The 26,424-nt window shown below is 46.9% G+C and overlaps 1 protein-coding gene across 4 annotated transcripts in view; it reads right to left on the reverse strand.

The window, feature by feature from the left end:
- Positions 1 to 1,250: 1,250 nt before the first annotated feature.
- Positions 1,251 to 26,424, reverse strand: part of INSC (inscuteable homolog (Drosophila)) — a 119,171-nt gene continuing 93,997 nt past the window's right edge. For all 4 annotated transcript variants that reach the window (XM_012725593.1, XM_004683017.2, XM_012725594.1 and 1 more), the window contains exons 9-13: positions 24,758 to 24,936; positions 14,491 to 14,557; positions 10,108 to 10,263; positions 8,143 to 8,219; positions 1,251 to 2,484 (exon numbers count right to left, since the gene is read on the reverse strand). In XM_012725593.1, the coding sequence (XP_012581047.1) occupies positions 2,356 to 2,484; positions 8,143 to 8,219; positions 10,108 to 10,263; positions 14,491 to 14,557; positions 24,758 to 24,936 (608 nt within the window). In that variant the 3' untranslated portion in view covers positions 1,251 to 2,355. The remainder of the gene's footprint in view (positions 2,485 to 8,142; positions 8,220 to 10,107; positions 10,264 to 14,490; positions 14,558 to 24,757; positions 24,937 to 26,424) is intronic.

The raw sequence follows: 26,424 nt of genomic DNA on the forward strand, positions 1-26,424 counted from the left end.
TATATGTATATATGTGTATATATATGTATATGTATATATATACATACACACACACACACTCATGCTAGATAATAAAAGTGAGAATTACACTGAAGACATTTCTGCATTTGCCAAAACAGGGTGGGTGTCAGCTTTAAGAAAAAAGCATTTGTGTGCTTACTTGTCTTGTGAAGAGAGCAAGTCACTTTTCCCATGGGACACTATTTGTGCTTGAAAGAATAATTGACAAAAAAAAAAAAAACCAACAACTATGGCAATTGAGACTGAGATATTTGCCAGGTATTTTCTCAAAAATGAACAAAGTGAGTGTGTCACATTAAGAAAAATAGTTGACAATATTTATTGTCAATGGTAAAATTGGAGCTTTCAAGCTCGATCGTACCCTACCACTTAAAAACTTTTCTGATAAAGCAATTGTAATATTAACAGAAGTTGTTTGTTGGTATCATATGAAAACTGCCAACATTTCTCAACAACCTAAATATGTTGATATAACAAAATCTTATTCCTAAAATAAGCTTTGGGGAAGGGCGCAGGAAACCTAGGTTTTCTGACATTACTTGCTACTTCAGCTCTATGGTCTCATCAGAAAAATGAATTGTCTCCATTTCTCACCTGTAGAATGGGTATAATAGCTCCTTCACAGTTAGGTGAAAAACTGAGTATTAGTATATGCAATAGATGTTCACATATATCTGTAAATTAACATAAGTATAATAATAGAAAACTAGTACCTGGCACATTGCAAATATTGTTATCATTTTCTGCACCATCCTTTCAGGTAGGAGAACCCAGACACTACCTTTCTCTATAACGGAGGATTCTAGAGAAAAAACTCTGCCAACAATTATTACTGGGTACAGACTCCAGCACTACACACAAACATGTGACCTTGGGCAAGTTATTAAGCAGCATCCTGGCATTTTTATATGATCATTATGAAGAATAAATAAGAAAATGCATGTAATATATTTAAACCAGAACCTGATAAAATAGGTTAACTCATTGAGATGAGTAATAGGAATTCAAGAAATATTTTTTTTTAATTTATTTATTTGTGCATACAGAACTGGGATACAGGCCAGAGGCTCAGGGGTGGTGAGAGGCTTCACCATAGACAGAGCGGGGAGCAGAACAGACAGATCAACGAAGTACACCGCTGAGGGGAACAGTGGGCGGGTCAGGAGAGGTCTGCCACGCCATGTGGTCACCTCTGTGGCAGGCGGGAATCGAACTCATGCAGAAGTGGCTTTAGCTTCTTAGTGCTGTGCTTTAACCCGCTGCGCCACCAGGCCTTCAAGAAATATTTCATGAATTGCATAAAATCATACTACAGTATGATGGCATTAAACCAGAAGGATTTCAGAAGGATTTCAGAAGGATTCAAGATTTTTCTGAAACATTTGTGAAATGGCATTTGGAAACTAACTGTTAAAAAAGAAAAAGGAAAAGTTCTGATTTATACTGCCTGCCAATTCCTGTGGTATAAATACACTCAACAACATCAATTTCAAACTACCCCCATAATGCCGCTAAAGATAGAGTTGGGGGAAAATCCTCACATTGTCCCTTGGTGGTGTGAGCCAGCTCTGGCACATAACTGCTTTCATGGATAATTTTGAAGAGATTTTGTTCACTGTAATCTCATTTGAGGTTTCTATTCACCAGGAGGCTACCCACAAGCAGAACAAGTGCATTTTGAGGGACTTAGCAATGTTTTCAGAAATCATTCTGAGTCCTCACTCAATCACTTAGAACTTGACCCATTTATCACAATGGAAACAGTAAAACTCTCGGTGCACTTTTAATAGCTGGGAAGATTGGGGGGACATGAAACCTTGGAAGAAAGTATTTACTCTAAGACGTAATTTAATGAGACAATCTAAGACACATTCTATATGATTCTGTTTATTAAAGAATAAAACTTTCCTTCAACTATGAAAGTCATTTAAAATCCTTTAGAAAGAGCGAATCCAAGTTAAAAAAGACTGCTAGGCACTTAAAATACTCTGGTTCCAAAGTTAAAAAAAAAAAAATGAGGAAAGAGTATACAGAGAGAGTAGAGAAAGCAAGATGTAGTGAAATCACCCATGACAATCTGTCACATTAGTCATGCATTTCAACATCTGCAACTATAAAGTCACAGAAGTCAAAAAATTAAAACAAAAAAGACCCTTAAGGACCACAGATTGCTGGCTGATGTTGCTACAATATCTTGCCCTCTGTCTATTTCATGTAAAAAATAAATTAAGTATAAATAAGGAGGTGAGGGAACTGGTGAGCACTTGTGTGTTCCAAGTGTGTACTCAGGGGAGGTCAGGCCCAATGCCCTTCCTCCCTTCATCCACTACACCACTACACAAAACTCTCCTCCATGTTGCTGCATAGTAAAAACGAGTCCACAAGTCGAGGCTGCACCAGCTGCTGGAAGTCGGAGTCCTGGAGACCGTCAGGGCAGACGCCAGCCAGCCTACGTAGCGCAGCCTGGGGAGCAACAGAGAGATGACATAGGTCACAGTGGGTCCACTCAAGGCACGGATTCCCTTCTCAGAGCCCTGAGAGATACATTTTAGAATGTGGCTCATTTGGTAGCTGATTTGAGCATGATCACCTGACACCTGAGTGACCGGGTCCTTTTGGTCACCTCATCACCATGGAAACATATCACATAGTCACTTGGCTTCATTTGCAGCTGGGTTGCAATGGTGAATTTCATTGGCAAGCTTCTCATGATATTAACCATGGTCTTGCCATGTTGGTTTTTCTATCACAGAAACAAATTATTTTAAAGAGCTGCCTTGAAAAGATTTGGCCAACAGAATGAAACATTTAAGTGTGAGATTTGTTCATCCTAGAGAATTGAACTGTCAAAAGTATCAATGGAATTATATTTTTGCTTCTAGGTACCTAAGTAACCTTAGGACAAGGATTATTCTTTAATTTGCACACTCAGAAGAGTTCTGAGCAAAGCATATGGGACAGGAAGAGAAAAGAGAGAGAAGGTTCTAAAAGTGAGATGGAGATCATTTCCCCACCAAGATGGGGAGCAACTAGAAGTAGTACAGGAGGAATGAAACCATGACCCAGCTCCCCACACACCAAAATTTTCCTTGTTCCCTCAGCATATCATCCTGTTTTACAACCAGGCATAAAGGTGTTTTTCCTACAGCATAAAGTTCCTCTCCACTGTTTGCTAGCAACCCCATTCCTCTTGTAAGTATTGGCCCACTGTCACCTCCTCTGTGAGTCCTCCCTTGATTTCTTTGAGGCAGACACAGCCCTTCCCTCCCTCTCCTGCACCCCCAAAGCCCCTCAACCTTCTTCCACTTGAGTACAATTGAGTTTTAAGTGTTTTGAACATTAGATTCTAAGCTCCTCAAGGATAGAGATTGTTTTGTATGTCTCTGTATTAATGGCAGGCTGGAAAGGAGTTGGCACAGGTCTCAACAGATGTTTGCTGAAAACAAAATGAGCAAATGGAATGTTTTAAAATTGAGTTCTGCTGCTAGAGCAACTTGAAACTGAGAATGTGAGCTGTACACCTCTCTAGACCTCTTTACCAGTGAGCTGAGGCAATGCATACTAAGTCCTTGATGAAGATGAATTCCTTCCCTCTCCCTAAGCATGGACACAACCAAGAACAAGGTGGGAGCTTATGGCTGCCTCTCTCCTGGGAAATAGACAGAAAAAGAAATATCTAGAAGGGCAGGAGAAGCAAAGAACATTGCTTTCTGTATCTGCACATAATGTTCATTTAGTCCCTACCTGATGCAGCGAGGAACCATGCTCTCCATTTCAGAAATGGGGGGACTAAGACTTGGAGAGGGAAAGCGGTTATCCCAAGATCACATAGCAGTTGAACTCCAGGGTTCTCCTCCCAGCACAGGAGGATGCTGCAAGCCCATGACAGTAGGTACCGGCTACAAGGCAGAAGCAGATCTCACTATCTAGAGTGGGAGGTCATCTACTGCTCAGAATTCAGACCAAGGTAGTAAAAAGAGAGGGTGTCCTAAGTTGGGGGCTAGAGCAATAGGTGCTGTCATGGCCAGGCCAGATCAAGGAGAAGGGGCCTGTGTCTCTGTGCATCCGAGAAGAGTCTGATCACTGGTAGCAGGAAGTGCAATTGCAGGATACTTTCCTGCCTCTCCAAGGGTATGATTTCCCCAAGAGCAAAAGAACTGAATTCCTTAGCCTGCCTGGACTACAACTGGGGAAAATAACCCCACTGTGCCTTTGAGTTGGCACAATTCAAAATGGAATCCAGAGTCCTCAGCAGATGAGGAGATGAGCTCATTAATGCATCTTATATCACTGAGATAGAAAAGAAGCAAAGGAAGTTTAGGGACAAAGAAAGATAAAAAGCCTTATGAAGAAAGAAAATTAAATAGGAGGAAAAAGAGAGATGGAGGAAAAGAGAAAAAAAAAGAGAGAAAAGACAGAGGGAAAGAACTAGAAGGAAATAACTATTAAAACAAAGAGGCAGAAGTGAACTTAGAGAATATAGAGACTGGGAAAGGAGGGAAGATGGAAAGAGACAGAAATAGTGGCAAAAAAGAGCACCCCAAGTGGGGGTAGGGGCACATATGAAAGAGGTAGGAGGAAGAGAAAGGGAGGAAGGAGAGCGAGGAGAAGGATGAGAGGGGAATGGGGGTGAAAAGAGCAGGAAGAAAGGAAAAACAAGAGACACCCCAAAGAAACAAGAGAAACAAGAGAGCGAGAACTAGAACAAGATCTGAAAAAACACAACCGCAAATAGGAATTCTCATCTCCCCAGGGTTCCCCAAAAGTCTGCAGCACACCTTGTTCAGTGCCCAAGAGCCCCAGAGGACCCTTCTCCCATTCAGAGTCTCTGCATCCCTCAAAGGGTTAACAGCCAGTCATCCCAGGATCTCCTTCCCAGACAGTCTGAAAACACTGAAGTCTTAAACAAGCCCACTGACAGCCGCTTCATTAAGGGAAAATCAATTCTGTTTGCGAAAGGCAATCTACGCTGCCACTTCCCAGATGTGGGAGATGATAATTGAAATGTCCTCCCTCCACCTGGAGAAACTTTGAAAGTGCAAAGAAGGGAAGGGCAGAAGAGGTAACCTCCAGCTCCCTCCCATATCTCAACTGGGCCCATCTTGTCTACCAGAGGATGAAATGGTGGAGCCCCTTCGAGGAACAAAACCACAATCACCCACCAAGGGGGGGGGGGGTTGGGATTGGGGACAAGCCTAGCAGTCCCTTAGTCAGGGAAGAAACAGTCTCCAAACCTAAGAATACACAAAGAGCTGGGAAAGGGCTCTAAGTTTCCAGGTCTGAGGGGTGAAATAAAAATCCCTGCAATGCCTGCAGTGAGCAGTAGAAGCAAAGGCAGGCATAAGACACAGGAAGAGACCATGGCTGGAAACAAGATGATCTGGTGGAAATGTCAGTGTCGGGCAGGCCTGTGTTCCAGTTCCAAGAGCATCTCTTCAGAATACCCAGGACACTGGCCAGCACAGCCTGCCTCCCACTGGGAAAGTAACATGCAGCCTACAGCATGGCAAGGACTGTGAACTCCCCCACCCTGAGCTCCAGAGAGTCCCTGGGAGGCCAGGAGGTCAGGGATTTTGAGCGGAGCCCTCTAAGAGAGGCAGGCAGAGGTGTAGTGAAGGCATCCGCTTGGGGCAAAAGCCAACGCACAGTGCTGTGGTAGCTTAGGGCACTCAGTCTGCACAGGGCCTGGACACAGTGAGTGGCCTCCAGGGCCCAGGTCCAAGCAATAGCCATAGGTCATCAAGAACCATGAACTGATGGACCGTGGAGGCTTCATGGTAGTAAGTTGTCCTGAAGAAAACTAGGCCAGCGTTCCCAGGAAGGGCAGGGAGCATGAAATAACTCCTCCACAATGATAGATTTAATCCACTGGGAAGTCCTCCAAGTGATTGACAAGAGGACATAACACACCCTTTGTGGGTTCTTCATCAAACTAGTGACAATGGAAAAGCAATGGTAACAAGTCTCCCACTGCACATGGTCCCCAACTCTTGGGCCTATTCCCCTAGGCCTCAGGCCCCATTCAGTATCAGGCAGTGGCTGGCTACCTGAGCTGTGAAGATAATGGTAGTTGGAGCCAATGATAATATGTTTGCCAGGTACGAGCTCTCTCTGTTTTACTCACAAGACTAGAGAGGAATAAGGTCTATGCACTTGAAAAAAAAATGACTTCTATTCACAAAATCTTTAACTGAGACAGAATTTCCTTCTGTTGTGAATGTAGCAATAACTCAAGGCAGCGCACCAGTAGACTCATGGCGTCTGGCTCACAGTTTCAGTAGAAACCAAGACACTTCCACATCGCACCACAGTTGATGATGGTGCCCTAAAATACCATTTACACTCTCCACGGGTTTTTGGTCTCCACTGGTAGATCTTAAAAGTGCATATATTACTGTATCATGTGTCTAAATGTTATTTTTAATACATAATTGCTATCCATTTTAATTCTATGCCTTTTATTTTATGCATTTAAAACCTGAGAAGAAAAAAAACCAGGTAAATGGCTAAAAGCCAAAAAATGGCTAAAGTTCTTCAAAAGTTATCAGGAAAAAAGCCCCAGGAAAGCAGCATAGACACTGTGTCTTTTTTTTTTCCCACACAGCTGTAGCCCCATAGCCTTGAAGAGGGTGTGGCCCTAGAATCACTCAGTAAATGTTTAAACTAAAACTTGGAGCACTTGGAGACCCACCCAATGCCCCATATCCCACTAACAGCACAACCAATAGGTCTGTCTATCTGTAATGCCTCTTAGGAGCTCCCAGAAATGAGAGGAGATCAGATTAAAAATGGAGTGAGGAGGTTCCTAGGTATCTACCCAAAAGACAGAAAAACACTGATTGAAAAGATACCTTCACCCCCATGTTTATTGCTGCTTTATTTACAATTGGAAAAACATGGAAGCAGCCCAAATGCCCAAAAGTAGATGACTAGATAAAAAAGTGTGGTACATATATACAATGGAATATTACTCAGCAACCAAAAAAGAGAAACACATGTCTTTTGCAGCAACTTGGATGGAGCTGGAAAAGATCATGCTTAGTGAGATAAGCCAGAAAGAGAAAGAAAAATACCGGATGGTTTCGCTCATAGCAGGAGTATAATGGACCAGGCAAGAAAATAGCAAGAATAATGAACAACCATATACCAGAGACATTTTGCAGGGGTGGAGTGGGGAATGGGATCAAAACCGGGGGTGTGGGGAGGGAAGTGCACAAGATTATGGTGATGACACACGGGTGACTTGGTGATGGGAAACCCGCGGGGATTACAATTGAGATGGTTAAAAAAAAAAAAAATGTACAAAATGATGTAAAAATAAACTGTTATAAAATTTAAAAAAAAAATGGAGTGAGGAGGGGGTTTAAATTTCACACCTCCAGACCTATCTCCCTCTGATTCTTTGAGGCCCTCCCCAGGATCTGGCAAAGCCTTCTGGAAGTTAAGCGGCCCGTTCCGACAATCACATTCTGCTCCTCCACGCATCCAATTGGCAGCTGTTCTGCTTTGGGATTCACCAAGTCCCAACAGGGAGAAGTTCAGAGACAAAGAGCATTCCCCAGCTGGGTCTGCTGACATCTCATGGTGGAGATGTCAAGAAGTGGGGTGGGGGCCTCCTCAGATCCACTGCTTGATCCAGGAGTAAGATCCTGGGGGCTGTTGGATAATGTTATCGGGTCTTATCTAATCTTGACCAGTCCCAGTCCACAAAGGAGTAAGTGGGACCAAGTATGGGGCGTGCAAGGAGAGAGGCCCTGTCCAAAGAGGAAGGGGGCTTTCTCACAATGTCCACTGTGGGACAGGAACATCCTAGGACTCCCATGTGCTGACCACACCAAAGCATCACCATCACCCCCCAACATTTTGCTCTCAGATGCCTCTAGCCTTGATCTTGATGAACCTTATAGGGTTGTGGTTACTAAAAGGAACCACATGTAATCACTAAATTTTATGAATTAAATGAATCAATGTATGACTCATCAGCATTCACCATTTTAAAGAGACAAGTTGGAGCCTACATAAGTTTTGTGACTGACATGGCCCACACGGCACAACCTGCTCTCCTGGCCACCCCTGGTTTCCCTGCCAACACAAGGAGGAAGTTGGGGAATGGAGACTCACCAGACAGGCCACAAGCACAGCGTCACTGCTGTTCCTCTCAGTGGGCGATCGGCAGAGCTCAATGAGACGGGACATACCTGCAAGAGAACCAGGGAGAATCTTACACCAGCCCATGAGACGGTGCCAGCGCCTTCTCACGCAGCCCTTTGCTGGGCTCTGTGAAGCGAGGCGCTGCTCAGGATTCCTGTTCATGGAGCCAAACTCCCAAGGAGGGGGCTGGACCCAAAGAGGCCCTTGTGGTGGAGACCAGGTCAGTTAGTAATGTAGCAGGGTGAACGGAGCATCAACAGCAAACCCTAAAGTACCCGAAGACTGGCCAGGACCGAACTGAGTGGGGGTGGCAGCACGAGGTTCTGCCCCAGTCTTTCTACAGCGCTTCAATTTAGAAACTTCTGCTTTACCACAGCCGTGTTTAATATTGAAATCTTCACCAGTGGCACTACCTGGTATCCTTTGTTGTTGTTTAACCAGTTGTCTATTTTAGTCAGAAAATAAAGGATGGCTAAAATTACAGTAAGTTGCCAGTAGCTCAGAATTTCCTAGACCTTTACAGAAGAGTTAAATGTATGTCTTTGTTTTTCAATGAAAATTGACTTTTCAAACTCTAAAAATAAAATGCAAAAACAGTGCAATGCACAATGCATTCTCAGATAACAGCAGAAGGTATACAACATGTGATAATCCTCCATAGAAGCACACTGGAGCAGGAGCCCTCTGCTGCCCCAGGGTCCCTCCTTGCTGTCCCTGGGCTTCCTGGATGGTCCAGGTCTCTGCAATCACTATTCTCACAACTCTACCTGGACCCCCCTTTCTTAATCTTCACACCCGAGTAGCCCTGAAACCACACTGAAGATGCACGTCCCTGTGAAAATACTCTGACCCATCCAGATATGTGTGCATTTCTCCCCCACCCCATGTGCTGAGTGTGCCAGGGAAGTGCTTTGAATACCCCTCTATGGCACACAACTAGACATTTTTGTTTCCATGTCTGCCACCTGCATCAACCATCGCCTACATGGCCAGAGTCACATTAGTGTTCTGTGCCCAGCTCTCAGAATAGAGCAGCACATGGCAGGGATTCCAAACATATTGCTGGGCAAATACGTGACTGAATGAATGAGTGCTGTACTGAGGGAGTTAGTAAATGAACAAAAATAGATGACTGGATTAAGAAGATGTGGTACATATACACAGTGGAATATTACTCAGCAATCAAAAAGGATAAACATGCCTTTTTCAACAATATGGATGGCACTGGAAGCGATCATACTTAGTGAAATAACCCAAAATGAAAAAGAAAAATATCAGATGATTTCACTCATAGCAGGAGCATAAGGGAAGGAGAGAGAGAGAGAAAGAGAGAGAGAGAGAGAGAGAGAGAGAGATTTAATAATAGAGTAAAAATGAAAACAATGAACAACTATAAACCAGAAACATTTTGGGGGGGTGGGAGGGCGAATGGGAGCAGAACTGGGGTGGGAAGACTCGACTGTGGTGATGGCACATGGGTGAATTGGTGGTGGGAGGCCCATGGGGATTACAACTGAGATGGAAAAAATGCACAAAATAAAGAATGATGTAAAAAAACATAGATAGATAATTTAAAAGTATCAATAAATAAACGAACAAAGGGACAGATTCAGGAGTCAATATGTGGAAAAGTAAACAAATAGGCAAGCAAATAAAGGAACTAATAAGAGAATGGGAAGCGACTGAGTGAAGGAAAGAAAGCGGCCCTATGAACAGAAGGCCTGCAGGGAGTCACTGTTCTGGCCAACTGGAACCTGGCCAGGCCCTTCCCCCCTCACTTCAGCCCCAGGTCACAGCCTCCCTAGGGCTTCCAGCCTGGCACTTTCCAGCACAGTACAGTGGGGCTCACCCCAGCCAGTCCCCTTTGCCACCACAAAATCAGGGCTGACCCCGTCCCCAGCCCTGCTCCATTGGGTCCCCAGCCTGCACACTTACAGCTCAGTCGCACGGCCTCCCGCGCCACCACTGGGTCTCTGCAGAGACGGGCCAGTGTCACCGCAGCCTTCTGCTGGACTCTCTCACAGGCTGCCACTTCAGCGGGGGTCCCCGACCGTGGCTTCTCAGACAGCATGCCCAGGATGAGCTGGAGCCCTGGCAGGAAGCGGTGAACAGTGGGCGCCCACCCCAGCTGCATGGCTGGCTGACATTGAGGATCCTGACCACAGGGAAGATGCCAAACAAGACACTTCCTTCGACAGAGGTGAGTCCCTGGTGCCCTGTACCAAGTCACTATGCTTAAAGGGACAGCAATTATTTTTTGAAAAGATTTATTTATTTATGTATACAGAACTGGGGTACAGGCCAGAGGTGGAGGTGTGGTGAGAGGATTCACCAGAGACAGAGTGGGGAGCAGAACAGGCAGATCGACTAAGGACACTGTGGGTCAGAAGAGGTCTGCCGCACCATGTGGGTCACCTCTGGGGCAGGGATCGAACTCTTGCTGAAGTGGCTTTAGCTTCTTAATGCTGTGCTTTAACCAGCTGCGCCACCAGGGCGGGCCGGACAGCTATTCCTACATACCTGGCATTGTGCCAAAATGCACAGTAAATAACATGATCCCTTGAAACCTGCAAATAGTTTTGTGAACAGGTATTATGATAATTCACTTTGAGGCTTGGAGAGAAGGGCCATGTCACGCAGTTAGTAGCCGGAGAGCTGGTGTCAGAACTGAGGCAATCCAGTTACTCTGTCATCTCTCCACCTCTGGGGCAGGCTGCATCTGAGGCAGGCCCAGCGGTCATGGGCACCTGGCAGCAAGAGTCAAACCTAGGCTGGGTAATCACAAGATGAACTGTTCTAGATGGTATGCCAGCTGTGGAAGAGGGTAAAGCAGTTGCACAGAGAGCTTTAGGCACAATGTAGTCAGTTGCAAAACCTCTCCACCTCCCCAGGAATCAGAACTCCCTTCTCATTTTCCTGCAAACTTGCTCCCACATCACTGCTACCTCAGGCCTTGGCTAACCCGCTTGTTTCTTTCCCTTTCATGCCCACCTAATTAGTGCCCGTCCTGCAGGTTGTAGAAAAAAGTCCATCTTCTGTAGGAGGAATTCTCCAACTTCCCCAGCTTACACATCCACGTTTCTGCACCCAGATGCACTTCCCAGCTCAGAACCAAAACCAAGCATGGTTCTGAGCTATTTTGGTTTGTCTAACAGCTCCACACAGTGTCGATAATGTTTTTTAATTTGCTAATGGGAAAACTGGGAGATGTCCATAAAGATCCCAAATTTCCTGTTTCTAAAAAAAAGAAAGTACCTCCTGATCTAAAAGCACTGAGCCCACAGTTGTGCACGACAACAGTTTGCTAGAGCTTGTTATGACTTATGCTTTCAAATGGGATTGACCCAGTCCTTACTCAGTCACGTCACCTGTTTATATTCCTGTCTGGATTCCTTGTGCAACCTCTGACATACCGTGAAGTCCAAAGGACCCATAAAATTTTCTAGCCTAGCCCTCTGTCTCCCCCATGTCCCCATGAGCACCAAGGTCTGGAGAGAGGAAGTGACTTCCCATGTTCCCAGGGAGTCAGTGGATTCCAGTGACTCTGCACATGCCTGAGTCTACCCTGAACCGGATGCAATTCTGACGCTCCTGGATCCCAGGACAGAGGCTCTGAGTTACTTCCCTATGGAGCCTGAGACTATTCAGTCCTGAGGAGGAGTCTTTTCTCTTCCTAATGATCTTCTCCAGTATCCTAAATCTCCTTCCGATGGACCTGAGGGGTCCCACAGGCCATGCCTTTCTTAGCTCCTTTTAACGCTGCCACCACACACAGTTCTCTGGGCAAGGTGCTTCTTCCCAAACCCTCTTCCCAGCAACTGAATGGAACGTGGTCTCAGGCTCCCTCTATGCCACAGTGTCCCTGAGATGAAGACACAGTGTTCCTGTCCTGTGGTATAAATGTGACAGTCTATGGGGTTGTGAATAAAGGGCACCCAAAAGCTGGCTTTGGGATGAGCCACAAGCCTAAGCAGTTGTACTAAGGCCTCCTGACCAAGGTCCCCTTAAAGAAGCCAATTTCCAAATGCAAGCTTTGCACCTGGAATCTCAGTTTCTCATATACTAACAGGTAAACTCCCCAGGCAAGGACTTTTGTGTGTGTCCTTTGCCTCCATGGATATATGCAAAGAGCCCAGAAGAGTGCTGAGCTCAAATATTTGTTGAACAACTAGCAAATGAATGGCTAGAACTGTGTTCACGCAAAGAATCTTACGAATGTCTATAAACAACATTTCCTGTAAGTACATACTTTGTAAGTCTTAACTAGAAAAAGACAGGATGCCTCGAAATCAGGGCTGCCCAGTGAAATCCAGAATGGGTTTCCTAAATTATGCTGACCAGATTCAGAGCAGAAGAGCTGTGGGGAGTTAAAGCTGCACAGACTAGCCTCGATGCTATGTTCCCTCCCCAGCACGTTTTCAGCTCAGTCCCAACTGCTGAGAACAGAGCAGAACTAGTGAAAGGAGGATGTCACTGGACTGACAAGTGAGAGAGGGGGCGGCCCTGGCCTGCTCCCCATGTCCTCTGAGTCTCTGGTCCCCAGAGCGGCCCCTCCATCCAGCCCTCCTCATCCTGCAAAGTGGGGCAGGGCAGATGAAGTCACCTGGCTGCCAGGAGCGGCACCTCAGAATCTCAAACACACTGGCAAGAGGACTGTCCTTCAAACCAGCCTGCATGCCGAGCTTGCTCTGTCTTGACTGGGGGGCCTTCAACATTGCTGACACTCCAGTCCTGCCCCCCTTCTGTAAATATTTCGTTCATCAAACTCTCTTCCACTGGACCTCTTGAAACTACCACTGATTCCTAAAGAGCAGATACCTTCAACGTAGCATTTACTCTGAGCCAGATCACTTTTCAAATATGGCTTATATTAATCATCATAACATCGCTATGTGGCAAGTATTGCCATTGCTGCCATTTTGCAGATGAAAAAAACAGAGGTCTTGCACTTAGCAAAACAGTCAGGAGCCAGGTCCCTGGTGGCCTAAGGGTTAAGGCCCAGTGCCATCACCGCGAAGTCCCACTGCAATGGCCTGAATTCAATCCCTGGTCAGGGAGCTGACCCACATGGTGCAGCAGACCTCTCCTGTTTCTCCCACTGCTCCCCTCAGCAGTGTATTTCACTAAAACCCACCTGTTCTGCTCCCACTCTGTCTCTGGTGAATCCTCTCAACTCCCCACACCTCTGGCCTACTCCCCAGTTCTTCTACATAAAAACAAATAAAATGTCAAAATAAAAAAGGTGAGCAGTATGGCCCTCCCTGGTGGCGCAGCGGGTTAAAGCGCAGCACTAAGAAGCTAAAGCCACTTCCGCATGAGTTCGATCCCCGCCTGCCCCGGAGGAGACCACATGGCGTGGCAGACCTCTCCTGACCCGCCCACTGCACCCTCAGCAGTGTACTTCGTCCATCTGCCTGTTCTGCTCCCCGCTCTGTCTCTGGTGAATCCTCTCACCACCCCCGAACCTCTGGCCTGTACCCCAGTTCTGTATGAATAAATAAATAAATCTTTAAAAAAAAAAAAAAAAGGTGAGCAGTAAAGCCCAGACAGTCTGTTCCCTATTTTCAGGGTCTCAACCACTGACCATCCTCCCTCTGCCTCACTGTTCCATGTGAGGTGAGATACTTCTGTCATCTCTCACTTTCTTCCTGTTGGGGTCTCCTTGCAGAGGGGATGAGCGCTTAGGACAAAGGGAAGGCTTTCTCCATTCTGTTCACATTGTCCTATGCGGTAACCGCTGACTGCATGATGAGTCCATCAGTGGCACTGTGTGACCTATGAGAACCTCTGTAGACTCAGATATTCCACCCTAAATCCACAGGCCTATGAGACCCTCCTCTGCTGACCACCTGAGCTGAAGCCTCCAAGTGCTGATGGAAGACACCCCTTGGCCTCTCATCTTCAACTGGCTCAAGATAGCTTTTCCCTGTCAGCTCAGTGACAAAATTAGCAAAAATTGTATCATTCTACCACTAATGGAGCAGTGGGGAGGAAGCGAGAGTATAGGTCTGTTAAAACAAAGAGGCAACCTGGGAAAAGGGAGCTGAACAAGAGCAGAGCAGTAGCCTGGGTCCCCCTCACTCGTGCCCATCAGCACCTCTGCTGCCTCACTTACCAGTCCGAGGAAGCCTCCTCACTCTGTTCCCAGTTGCCAGGCAGCCGACCTGCCAGGTGCTTGCACACATTAGTACACAGATCTGTTCGTGCAAAGGCAGAGACCTCCCGTCCTTATTTCCACCCCTACCCACAGGCCTCACACAAGCACTGTCCTGCAAAGCCGCATCAATCGCACAACCAGCACTTGCTGAAACCACGTACCATTCTCCTGGATGATGTCAGAGGCGCACTGCTCTAGCATGGACATGTTGGCCAAGATGGTCACGATCTGGAAGAGAGGATTGAGAAGCTAAGAAAAGGGACACACCAGCGCCAAAAGGTGTTCTCTACACCCAGGGGAGCCAGGAGCTTTCATTTAGTCTGTGACTCCTTTCCGTCCATCTGGATCATTCTTCCTGGGGATTTTCTTCCAGCTTCATGAGCCCTGCCACCCAGATGTGTTCCCCAGTGACTGACACCCACTCAGCACCGTGAGCCTTGGGATGGCTCCCAGGCACGCCAAACCTGGGGGAGAGAACAGGGTCCCTCCAGCCCCAGGTCCTGAGGTACAAGCAGAATTGGCAGGTTCCTGGCCCACCGTGGCCTAGACTGTGTTTCTTTCCCTGATATTGAGCTTGACCTACTTTCAACCTGAAGCTAGTAGAGTCGAAGTTAGGGTTAGAGGACATGAGTGGGATAAAAGGGCAGCATTACACACCAGCCATCATAGAGTCTTTGGACTCTGACGAGAAAGCCCACGCTCAGCTCTGCTTTCCAAGTCTGTAGCCTGCAAGCCTCGCCTGTCAGTCATCACAGATGGGCTCTGGCTGGCGTGAAGGTCAGCTGACACCTGTGGACAGTGAGCTTGCACCAGTTCACGGGCTGGGAAGCCAGCAGTGCCCTTCCCCATCTACCCTGGCGTACTCGAGATTGCACAGAGAACTCACAGCACAAAACTGAGCTAAGGAATGGGTGGGCAAAAGTCTCAAGGCAGACCCAAAACACCACTGGAATATGCTGCATAGGGTGCCTGGATGCCCTGCCCACAACACTGCCCCACACAAGCAGACACGGAAGCAGACAGCGCCCTCTAGTGGCAAGTAAAATAAAATGGACTAGAAACACCTAATGGCACAGACTCACCTCTCTTAAAGGTCTCTTCAGACTACATGCGAGGATTTTGGAGGCCTGGCCACAACTCTAAAACTGTAGATGACTGAATAATTAGTGCATACAGAAAACAAAATCTCTTGTTTTAAGCAAAAAAAAGTGTTTTCCTTCTTACAGGAATAGCCCGCTCTCCCACTAAACTCCCACTAAACTCATGTTGACAGGATGCGCATTCTGAAGCTGCAATGGTGTCAGCCTGCCCAGCTCCCACCTGGTCAGGGGCCCCGTGGATGAGCCCTGCTGAGGTTCAGTGGACTTCTGTGAAGGGACAGGGGAATGCCCCAGAAGTTTTATCCAGGAAGCAGTTTGCCTCACCAGATGTTTTATGAGAGGTGTGACAAGCTCATGTTTACATTCAAAAATAACAGGATTAAAAGAGCCTTAGTCCTTGGAAGCGCGCGATCCCCTTCAGCCTGTATTTGTAGTTAAGTAGAAGGAGTTGGAAGAAAAATTATGGGTGAAAATCCAGTTTAAAAAAAAATGAAGGTTCTATGAGAGACATAAAGTGCATGGTTTAGGAGGAAGGAAACAGGAAGCCAAGTTCACATCTGCTTACAGGTGTTTGTTTTTCTCGCCTGCCTTGAGTCTCACCACAGGAGCAGCTGCGCCCCAAGTCCAGCAGTCTCTGGCATCGTCACTCGCTTGACACAAAGATCCAAAAGAAGGGAAGGGAGAAGGGAAAGTGAGAAGAAAGAAGGAAGGAAAGGAGGATGAGTAAGAAAGAGGGAGGGGGAGGGGAGGGGAAGAGGGAGAGGGAGGAAAGAAAGAAGGGGGAGGGAGGAGGGGGAGGGAGAGGAGTGGAGGAGGGGGAAGGAGGAGAGAGGGAGAGAAGGGGAGGGAAGGAAGGTTGGGGGAGAAAGGAGAGGGAGAGAAGGGGAGGGAGGGAGGGAATGAGGGGAGAGGGAGAGAAGGAAGGGGAGGGAGGGGGAGGGGGATGGGAGAGGGAGGGTGGGCAAAATTTAAAAAGAGAAAGGAAGCCTTTGTCTGTAGCACCAGGTTTATTATATGGCAATTATTAACTGTATCACAGGCACAGGTAGGTCTTTGTGTCAGGCTAATTTAGATCCTGTTAATGAAAATTACTTCCTCTTTGCAGAGTCTGTACCCCATGTGGTTTTCTGAGGTGCAGATGAAGTATTCAATTAATCACAATTTGAATAAATGCCAATTAGGCTCTGCTTGGAGTCCCTCCTTTTGAAACACCCTTGTATGCACCATGATATAGAGGAAGGAGGTCAATACTGCTTCTCACAGGCAGATTTGGGAGTCTAGGGACAACTGGCTGACCTCACTGGATGCAAGAGAGTGGTGTTGTCAGGGACAGAGTTTAGGAGCCAGGCAGAGTTGTCCCGTGCCTATGCTAATTCAGTCATGTCTGATGATTCTAATTAAGTTCTATTCCTCCGGAGAGAATAGAAACCATTCCCTCTGCATGTATTTGGTGAATACAGAGGCTATCCACCACAGAAGACAGTGTGGCAGAGTGGCTAAGCACACAGGTTAGCCTAGCTCCAGATTTGGGCTCTATCGTTTACTTTTCATAATATGTTGGCCATCTTATATAACTTATCTATGCTGTGGTTTCTGGGTGGATTAGTATTCTATTGCTGCTATAACAAACTACCACCAACTTAGTGGTTCAATACAACACAATTTCACCTTGTACTTCCGGAAGTCAGAACTAAAACCAAGATGTTAACAGAGTTGCATTTCTTCCAAAGGCTTTAAGGGAGACTTCACTTCCTTGCCTTTTCTAGTTTCTTTTTTAATGGCATTCCTTGACTCTGGACTCTGATTTCTGCTTCTTCAACTGCATTTCATTCATCTCTTTGACTCTAAACCTTCTGTCGCCATCTTTTAAGACCACTCGTGGTTACACTGCCTCACATGGATATTTCAGGATAATACTCCTAAATCAAGATTCTTAATCACATTGGCAAAATCCTTGTGGCTATGTCAGGTAGTATATTGACGATTTTGACGATTAAGATGGGTACATCTTTGGGGAAGACTGTTATGAGAATTAAGTGAATTAATGTTTTGTCAAGCACTCAGAATAGTTGTCACATAATTATGATTTGTCTCTGAGGAACAGAGTCTGAAAATACCCAGGTATTGAAAGACTGAGTCAAGGAGTACTAGCTAATGCAACACCCAGTGTTGGCAAACATGCTGCCAGGGTGGGATCCCACCCACGGGGGGGCAACATCCCAGGGTGGGAGGAGACCTTCACCAGCACAGAAAGCAGCAAAGTCTGTATTCATTACCTTCGGTGGATCTTTAAAATCATTTGTCCTGGCCCTCCCTGGTGGTGTGCATTGCAGGCTGGCCACAGCTGCTTCAGTGCAAGTTCGATCCCCTGCCCCGGAGGTGACCCACATAGTGTGGCAGATCTCCCCTGGCCTGTCCACTGCTCCCCTCAGCAGTGAACTTCATTGATCTACCTGTTCTGCTCCCCACTCTGTCTCTGGTGAATCCTCTCACCACCCCTGCACCTCTGGCTTGTACCCCAGCTCTGTATGGATAAATAAATAAAACTTTTTAAAAAATAAAATAAAACCATTTGTCCCTTGACCTTCCAAAGACTGACCACTGCAAGAAAATTATAGCAATTAATAAGTTGAGTCAGAATAGCAGGAAACTCCCATGTCACTGGTTCAACAGAAAATGTCCCGATGGTAAGAAGGAGATAGCCAAAGCCTCCTCACATCAGCATACACACTGAGGAGAAGGTTTACCCTATGCTGGCCAGGGTAGTTTCTTGGAGTCACTTGACTGCAAGCTGATCCCACAGCAGGAACAGGCTTAACACTGTGCCTCGCAGTGTCTCAGCAGCCAGCTCCAGTCACACTCTGACTCCACCTCTGCTCCTTCCATTTGCTATGTTGGAAACAAATGATGAAGGCCAGACCAGCACCCAGCATGCCCAAATGAAGATGGAAGCGCTGAGCTAACAAGACTCACAACACGGGAAATTTGATATGCATTGAATAAGAGTTAGGATGGATTTTATGCTTTGCAGTAGTTACAGCAAAAAGGCCAGTAGTTCATATGGTTATAATGAGAATGACTCTTGAATGCTGGATGGACTATTTAGATCTCTAGTATCAGGCACTCCCTGGTGGCACAACAGCACAGCACTGTGAAGCTACAACAGCCACTGTAGCACGAGTTGGATCCCCAGCCAGGGAGGTGACCCACATGGTGCGGCAGACCTCTCCTGGCCTGCCCGCTTCTCCCCTCAGCAGTGTACTTCGTCGATCTGCCTGTTCTGCTCCCCACTCTGTCTCTGGTGAATCCTCTCACCCCCTGCACCTCTGACTTGTACCTTAGTTCTGTATGCATAAATAAATAAATCCTTAAGAAAAAAAAAGATCTCTACTATCACTGTGTCAACTCTGGAAAGTTCTGGTACCAATGTCAACCATGGTGCTGGACCAGAGCTGAAGGAGCTGGACCACTGTGGAGACAATCAGAACTTCTGCATGGACCCTGAGGCAAACACACTGCTCCATCGACCCTGAGGCAAACACACTGCTCCACTGCCTGGCACAAAGGTCTTCACACCCACAGGGCCTGCTTCCCCCTCGAAGACACAAGACTGGGTTTTAGGCTTAGGAGGGTGAGCCACGAAGGCCATGAAATCACCTTGGATGTGGGTCCACAGTTGTAGGTGAGCTAGGACAAAGGAGCCTCTCTGTTGAGGCCACACTCCCCTTCTTTGGACCTTCCATCCAGGTTGGACTTGGTCTTGTAGTTTAAGAGTAAGTAAATGCCAGGCCAGGGTCTCTGTTCTTAGTCGTCCCTTGGCTCTGTAGGGAGGAGTTTCTAGAGCAGATCAGAGCTGAGTGTTATTGTCATCAGTGCTTCCCAGACACTCCAGATGGATGAATGTGTATCTGTATTCATAGACAAATAATCCTATCTATTCCTTTAAAAAGCTTACTGTTCTCATCACTCCCCCATACACACACACATACAACTTACCTACACACACACACATGGATTAAAAAGACCACACCTTTTGGAGAAGAGAATGGGATTTTAAAAAGGGGGGCATGAGGGGGTGGGGAGTGCACTGGACTATGGTGACATGGTGATGGCACACGGATGATTTGGTGATGGGAAACCCACAGGGATTACACCTGAGATGGAAAAAGGCACACAATGATGTAAAAATAAACTACTATATTAAAATAAAAAAAATAAAAATAAAAGACCACCTCTTGACTCACAACACCCTACATTTCCTGGCCCTAACTTCCTGGCCCAGAACTGCCATTCTGTACCTCATACCCATTCCAGTTCTGGGTCTATCAGAGACTCTTCTGCTTTCATGTTTGAGTATCCACTTTGGTTCTGTCTTAGCATCACAATGACATGAAGAGGAAGGAAATATTATCATTACCATTACCACCACCATTATCATCAGATCATCACACCAACAAGGTAATTATAGCTCAGAAAAGTTAAGCAATTTGCCTAAGATCACAGAGATAGGAAATGGCTGAGCCAAGATTAGAACTCTACTGTATGGACCCAAAGCTTGGGCTGCTTCTACTATGTATATATATGTGGTATATGCATGTGTGTATGTGTGTGTGTGTGTATATGTGAGTGTGTGTACATATACACACATATACATGTATATGGCAGAATTTGACAAATAATAGGATTTTCATATATGAATCAAAACTACAACCTCTAGCAAATGGCAACTCTGATAAATGGGTTTCTGATAATGGTGATCACACTGGGGTTTCAGAAACTCCATAAAATCTGGACGTCGCCAACTACAGACAGCATGTATATTATGAAGGGCATATACCAACACCCTCCACTACTGTGGAAGCAATTAATTTCTGAAGACCACACAAAGTCAAACTTGGGGGGGGAGTCCCTGTGTGGGCTAGATGAGCTGACACCCCCTTCTACCTGGGAAGTCACAGGTCGGCCAGAGCAGAGGTGAGCCAGCACGAGACAGCACTTTCCCAAGTCCCACCTATTTTGGGGGCCTCTAGCAGTATGACTTCTAAAATATTCTTCTTGAGGATGAAAGCACAGGCCACACAGATGACTTGTTCTTCTGGAGTGCAGGCCACATCCAGCACCCCTAGATTAGCAGAGGTGATGGAGTTACTAATGTTATGCCAGGTTTCGAGTTTCCCAAAGACCACCAAGGAGCTGATTCTGATGCAAAGCACACGAGGGTCTTTATTGCAAGCTTGAGCCTGGGCTGCCAACATGCACCAGTGCAGCGGCCAAAGTTGAGAGCCCTGAGCTCAGGGCAGGCGGGGGTTTTATTACAGAAGAGAGGAGTTGTATCTCAGCAGTACATTGAACAAAGTTATCTTGTCTTAACCTGGTAAGATGTGACCCTCACTACTCGGCCGCATACCTTAGGACACCTGGCGTTTTCCTGATATGTACTGGTTACTTGCCTACTTGCTAAGTGGCTGTTGCTATGGGATGAGCAAGATTAGGACATTTACGCAGCCTTAGCACCTTGTTGATAACTGAAACTTAGGCCTGGCTGGTTCAGAAGTATTCTGAAGCCTGTCATGGCATCAGTTTGGGCTTTCACTCATACCCAGGGCTGCCCCCCAGCCCAGGTGAGGGCACACAATGGACAGGGTCATCCAGTCTCTGTTGGGCAAATTAAGTGGACTCAGCCTGTCAGGATGACAGAGAGGTTCTCCCTGAGATGTCCAAACACAGGTGGACAAAGTGTAGATCGAAGACAAGAGGCTCCGTAAAGCATTGACGTCACTGGCAGATGCATTACCGGAAGCCTCACGGGCATTTAATCTCTTAAGTGTTTTGGGGCTGGTGAGCACTTCAGCATCTAATTCATCTTCTTTGTCTTCATTACAGAGAGCCCTCTGGTCACCTTCATCCTCCCCCTGCCACAGGAAAGAGCCATTTGTTTCTCTAATGGGTGTACTATCACTAGCTAAGTGCTTGCTCTGAGCCAGGCCAGGAGGTGAAACCATCCTGCGGACAGTAGAGACAAATCTCAAATTTGGAGGGCCAGGAAGAGGGGAGGAGAGAGAAGAGGGTAGGGCTGGGACCTAACTGTGAAGATAGCAGGAGATTCCCGATTCAAACTCTGAACTTCCATGTGCGTAAGGCTTGACCACATTCTTTCCTCACCTCAAGCCCCTGTCTTGCTAGGAATTAATGAAGTTTCTGAGGGGGCCAGTCACGCCTTGTGATGAAAAAGGGGCCCTGCACATAGAGCACAGGTCGTAGAGCTAGAAGAGACCATTCCCATTTTACAGAAAAGGAAACAACTCCAGAGGCTCCCCACTCAAGGCTCTATGCTTTACATCCAATGAGTAATAACAATGTTGACATTATTATTTGAAGTTCCTATGTGCCAAAGCTGTACTAAGAGTTTATCTGCATTAGTTTACTTAATTCTTCTTTAAGATTTATTTTTATTTATTTATGCATACAAGAACTAGGGTCTGGGCCTCAGCAGAGCTGAGAAGATTCATCAGAGACAGAGTGGGGATCAGAACAGGTAAAATGACTGCAGTACACTGCTGAGGGGAGCAGCAGGCAACACAGGAGAGATCTGCTGCACCAGAGGGGTTAGCTCCCTGGCCTGGGGTCAAATTCATGTGCGGTGGCTGCCAATAGCTTGATAGTGCTGAGACATTAACCCCTGCATCACCAGGGAGGCACCCAGAAGTTTCTTACTTCAACTTTGTTGGGTCCATATAAATTAACCCCACTCACAGATGAGAATAGTGAGGCTGAGAGTGAATTACCCAATGTCACATGATTAGTGATAACAGGGAAGCTTGGGACCCAGGTCTCTGAACCCCCAAATCCCTGTTTTTATTGCCTCACTACTGGATCTTATATGAAATGACCAGAGTTGACCACAGAAGAGACAGTTGAAGAAGAAAGGATCTGAGGTTGTGTCAAGGTAGTTGAGAGACCAAGCAAATGTAAGGGCCCATCTGAAGAAGAGAACAGGAGCACAACAGATCACACAGGGTGGTCCTCCCCACCCCATTCCATACATCCACTGGACAGTCACCTCAACAGCCAAGCCAAGGTCAGCTTAGCAAGCCATCAGTCTGTTTTTACTGTCATACTTTACACAGAGGGCTTATTCCACTCCAAGAAATGAGCAGTTGCAAGGAAACACAGGCCTGAAATCATTGCAATGCCAACATGGAAGACAGAGTTGAGGGATTTGGGTGATTCATATTCCTTGTATTGGGAGTGACCAAAGATTTACTGACAAGGACTGAATTAGGGCGGTAAAGTATTGAGCCTTGCATCCAAGCTTGATAAAGTGGTAATAAACTGACCTTGCATCCAGGATGGGACTAGCTGAAGGTGATAACGAACTGGGCCTTACATCAAAGGACACAGGGATGAGTCACCACTTTGGAATCTGAGTTTAGAATCTATATAAGAGACCCTTCCTCCCTATAGGGTTGGCAGTAGCTGCGGACCCCACCCTAGGGGCTCCATCTCTGGTGCTGTCCCAGAGCAATAAACTCTGCTTGCTCAGCTTTTCTGCCTCCCGCCTTCCTTTCTTGCGGCCAGTCACAGAAGTTGGGACAAAACACCTTGGACTATCAAGTTTGAAAAGTCATAGTGTTCATCACCTATTAAGGACTTTGTAGGGACCAAGTATTATAAGCTTATCTCCCTCTCCCAATAACCCTACAAGGTAGATATTCATGTACCAATTCACAGGTAAAAAACTGATATCCAAGAAGCTATGACTTGTCCCAACTCACCCAGTAAATAAAAGGTCTGGGCATAATAACCCTCAGTCCAAAGCCTCCACTTCATGATGACAGCAGATCGTTAAGGACTGTGGTCTAAGTCAGAACAGGAATTAAATGTGGACTAGCTACTTGACAACCACAGGATTTTAGCGACACTTTCTTGAGTTTCAATATTCCTATCTGCAAAATAGGACCCATATTAGCATCCTCACAGGATGAAGGTAATGCTAATTCTTATATACTATGCAATTCTCTATGGAGGTTTCTCTAGTCAGCTACCTTTCCAAAAGTGATTCTAAGGAGAAGAAAGAACTGTTTCTTTCCTTTTGTGGCCTAAAGAAGCAGGGGTGCCAGCTCTGGGTTAGAGGCCTCAAGAAATCCTGGGGAAATATATATATGGAACATGGACCAAACCTTCAAGTTTTTTAATGTCAAAAAATGGAATAACTAGAAAGGGCCCTCCTTGGTGGTAAAACGGGTTAAAGTATAGCACTGCAAAGCCGGCCACAGCTGCTTAGATGCAAGTTCGATTCCAGGCCCCGGAGGTGACCCACATGGCACAGTGGACCTCTCCTGACCGGCCTGCTGTTCCCTTCAGCAGTGTACTTCGTCAGTCAGCCTGTTCTATTCCCTGTTCTGTTTCTAGTGAATCCTCTCATCACCCCTGCACCTCTCAACACCACGTGGAGAGATGTGGCCTTACAATCAGGAGACAGGAGCCCTGGAGAAGGCTTTCCTGGGGCAGGAGCTGGTACAGGGAGCCATGCAGCTTTGACATAGTGGTGAGGCTGAGAGAAACAGGCAGGGGTATGGGCTAAGAGTAAGGCCAGGATGAGCTGGGTTGGAGGTGAAGGTCATCCAAGGTGGAGGTCAGGGGCCTCGTAGAATTTACAGACCTGAAACTCACTGGTCCCCCACTGTTTGTAGTTAAATAGGAGACTGTGTGTGGCAGTGGTAAAACGTGTTAGAATTCCACAACTTCACAGCTCAAAGACATTTTGAAGCCTCCTCATTCAATGTTTGCAAACATGCTTAACAGTAAGATCCTTTCACACCAACGAAACTTTACATGGAGTTCAAAGGCACAAAAACTTGAGATGGATGAAGACGTTGAAGCCAAGGTTCTGCTTTAACCCCCATTTTGTACAGAGGCGGAGAAGGGAAGGTGCTTGCTGCGGGTGTGACGAGAGCTAGGCACCAGCACAAGAGGGTACAGGTACCTGGAGGACAAGGGGCCTCCCGGTGCCTGTGTGTCTCCTAGGAGGCAGGCGGTGAGTGAAACCAGAGGAATGAGACATCTGAACCAGAAGGTGCTCTCTGCACACGGGTGAGCCAGGAGCTGCAAAGCTCTCATTCAGCCATCATGGCTGCGGTGGGCAACAGGGGTGAGAGAGGCTCACAGAAAGGCTCCAAGAGCAACTAGCCACCCTGAGAGCACACACCAGCGGCAAGCTGAGCTGCTGGCCCTGCCGTCTCCTCTGCCCCTGCACCTCAGCCCTGGCCTCCTGCCCTCTGCCTTCATGGCCACCACCCTCAGGCCTGACCACCCCCCGAGCTCGCACCTGGTCCCTGGTGTAAGGTGTGTCCACCCTCTGTTTGTCGCTGCAGGCTTCCAGGAGGACGCGGACAGCATTCAGCTGCAGGAGCATCTCACAGGCCATGGTGTCGAAGAAGGTGATGTTGGCAAGGGCCGCAGAGGCCAACAAGAAGACTTCCCCAGATGAGGCCTCTTGGCACAGTTCTGAAGAGTGAAAAGGAAGAAAATAGCTTCACTACCAAGTGTTTTCCCACTCACTGCTCTCTGGGTTCCCACAATAGCCCGGGGAGGATTTGGGCAGGGGCTGCCCTGCTCCTTTAGACAACAGGTGAGGAAAGTGGCTGTGGCTGAAGGATCCTTCTTTCTAGACAGGTGGCAGAGGTGGACTTGAAACCTGGTGTGTGCTTCCCATCCACTCCTTCAGCCAACAAGCATTTCCCAAGTGAACACCAGGTGCTGTGCGCCGCTGGCATCTGGCTGGTGTAGAGAACAAGATGGGTCAGGTCTTCACCCAGGTCTTAGCAGCGGGCTTTTAAGAATGAATATAAATAATTGCAAATCCTGGTCAGCGTTGGGGAGAAAATAAGTAAGCTCTAGATACATGATATCTAAAAGCCCACTGGGTACATAAAGAGACCCTGAGGAGAAATGGAGTCAATCACAAGATTAGTGGGAGCAGAACTTGTCCCTGGCCAAAGAAACTGCATCCTAACAGTCTCAGCAGGACAAGCCCTGTCCAGGGGTGTCTCCAGTAATGGACGCGAGACCCTGCTGGATTTGCCTTAAGAAAGAAGCTGAAGCTGAAACTTAGACGCTACCTCTCCCGCAGCCATCAGCAGAGCTTTGGCATTTTCTTTGGGTCCCAGGAAGCGGGTGGCCTGTTCTCACTGGGTTCCCACAATAGCTTTGGGGGAAATGTCTTACATCAAGCCCTGAAGGTCAGACTGTCTGATCCTAGTGACCATGAGCCAGCCCTAACCAGATACCACAATTGACCATCTGTATTTCTGCTGAGGGTCTTTAAGGAGGAGAGGACAGCCCCAGTCCCTGGACCCCTGCACCACCTAACACGTTCCCCTATGGACTCCCCTGGACTGACAATGGACTTCTACCTCAGGAAGAGCCACAGGGGGCTCCATGCATGGTGCCGCCCCTCCCCTCATCACAAAGGGCCCAATTGTGACCCTCAGCTCCAACCTGACCATCAATTGAGGTGCTTGCTGGGTCCAGGCCCTTTACTATGTAGCATTGCTAAGCAAACAGAAGAAGAGAAGCCACAATTTAGGAAAATAGCCCCAAGGGAAAAAGAAGTTTGAGGGGGCTGCACTGAGCTTTGTTCCATCCTGATCCTTACTTCTTGCTTCCAGACAGTGACGCTGTACTTAGGTTCTGGTATTGACACTGGCTGCTCTTGAACCTTCCAGTGAATGCAATTACTGATCTGTACTAATCAAGGGACAGCAAATAGCATGAATTGAAGCACCTGCCATGTGCCTTGCACTGGACACTGAGTTCTGGGTATCCTAAAATAGAAAACGGTTGCAGCCCTATGCAATGTGGCAGCTGAGACTCAGACAAGCCAGGACCAGCCACCGCTACCATCCCTGGAGTGAGTGCCCAAGCAAGGCACATCTGTGTGCATCTTGCCCACCAAGACATACCATCTCCCTAACGACACCATTTTTTTTAATA

This window comes from Condylura cristata, unplaced genomic scaffold (genome assembly GCF_000260355.1).
Source record: "Condylura cristata isolate star-nosed mole 26May11 unplaced genomic scaffold, ConCri1.0 scaffold00015, whole genome shotgun sequence".
In the NCBI taxonomy this organism is placed as follows: domain Eukaryota; kingdom Metazoa; phylum Chordata; class Mammalia; order Eulipotyphla; family Talpidae; genus Condylura; species Condylura cristata.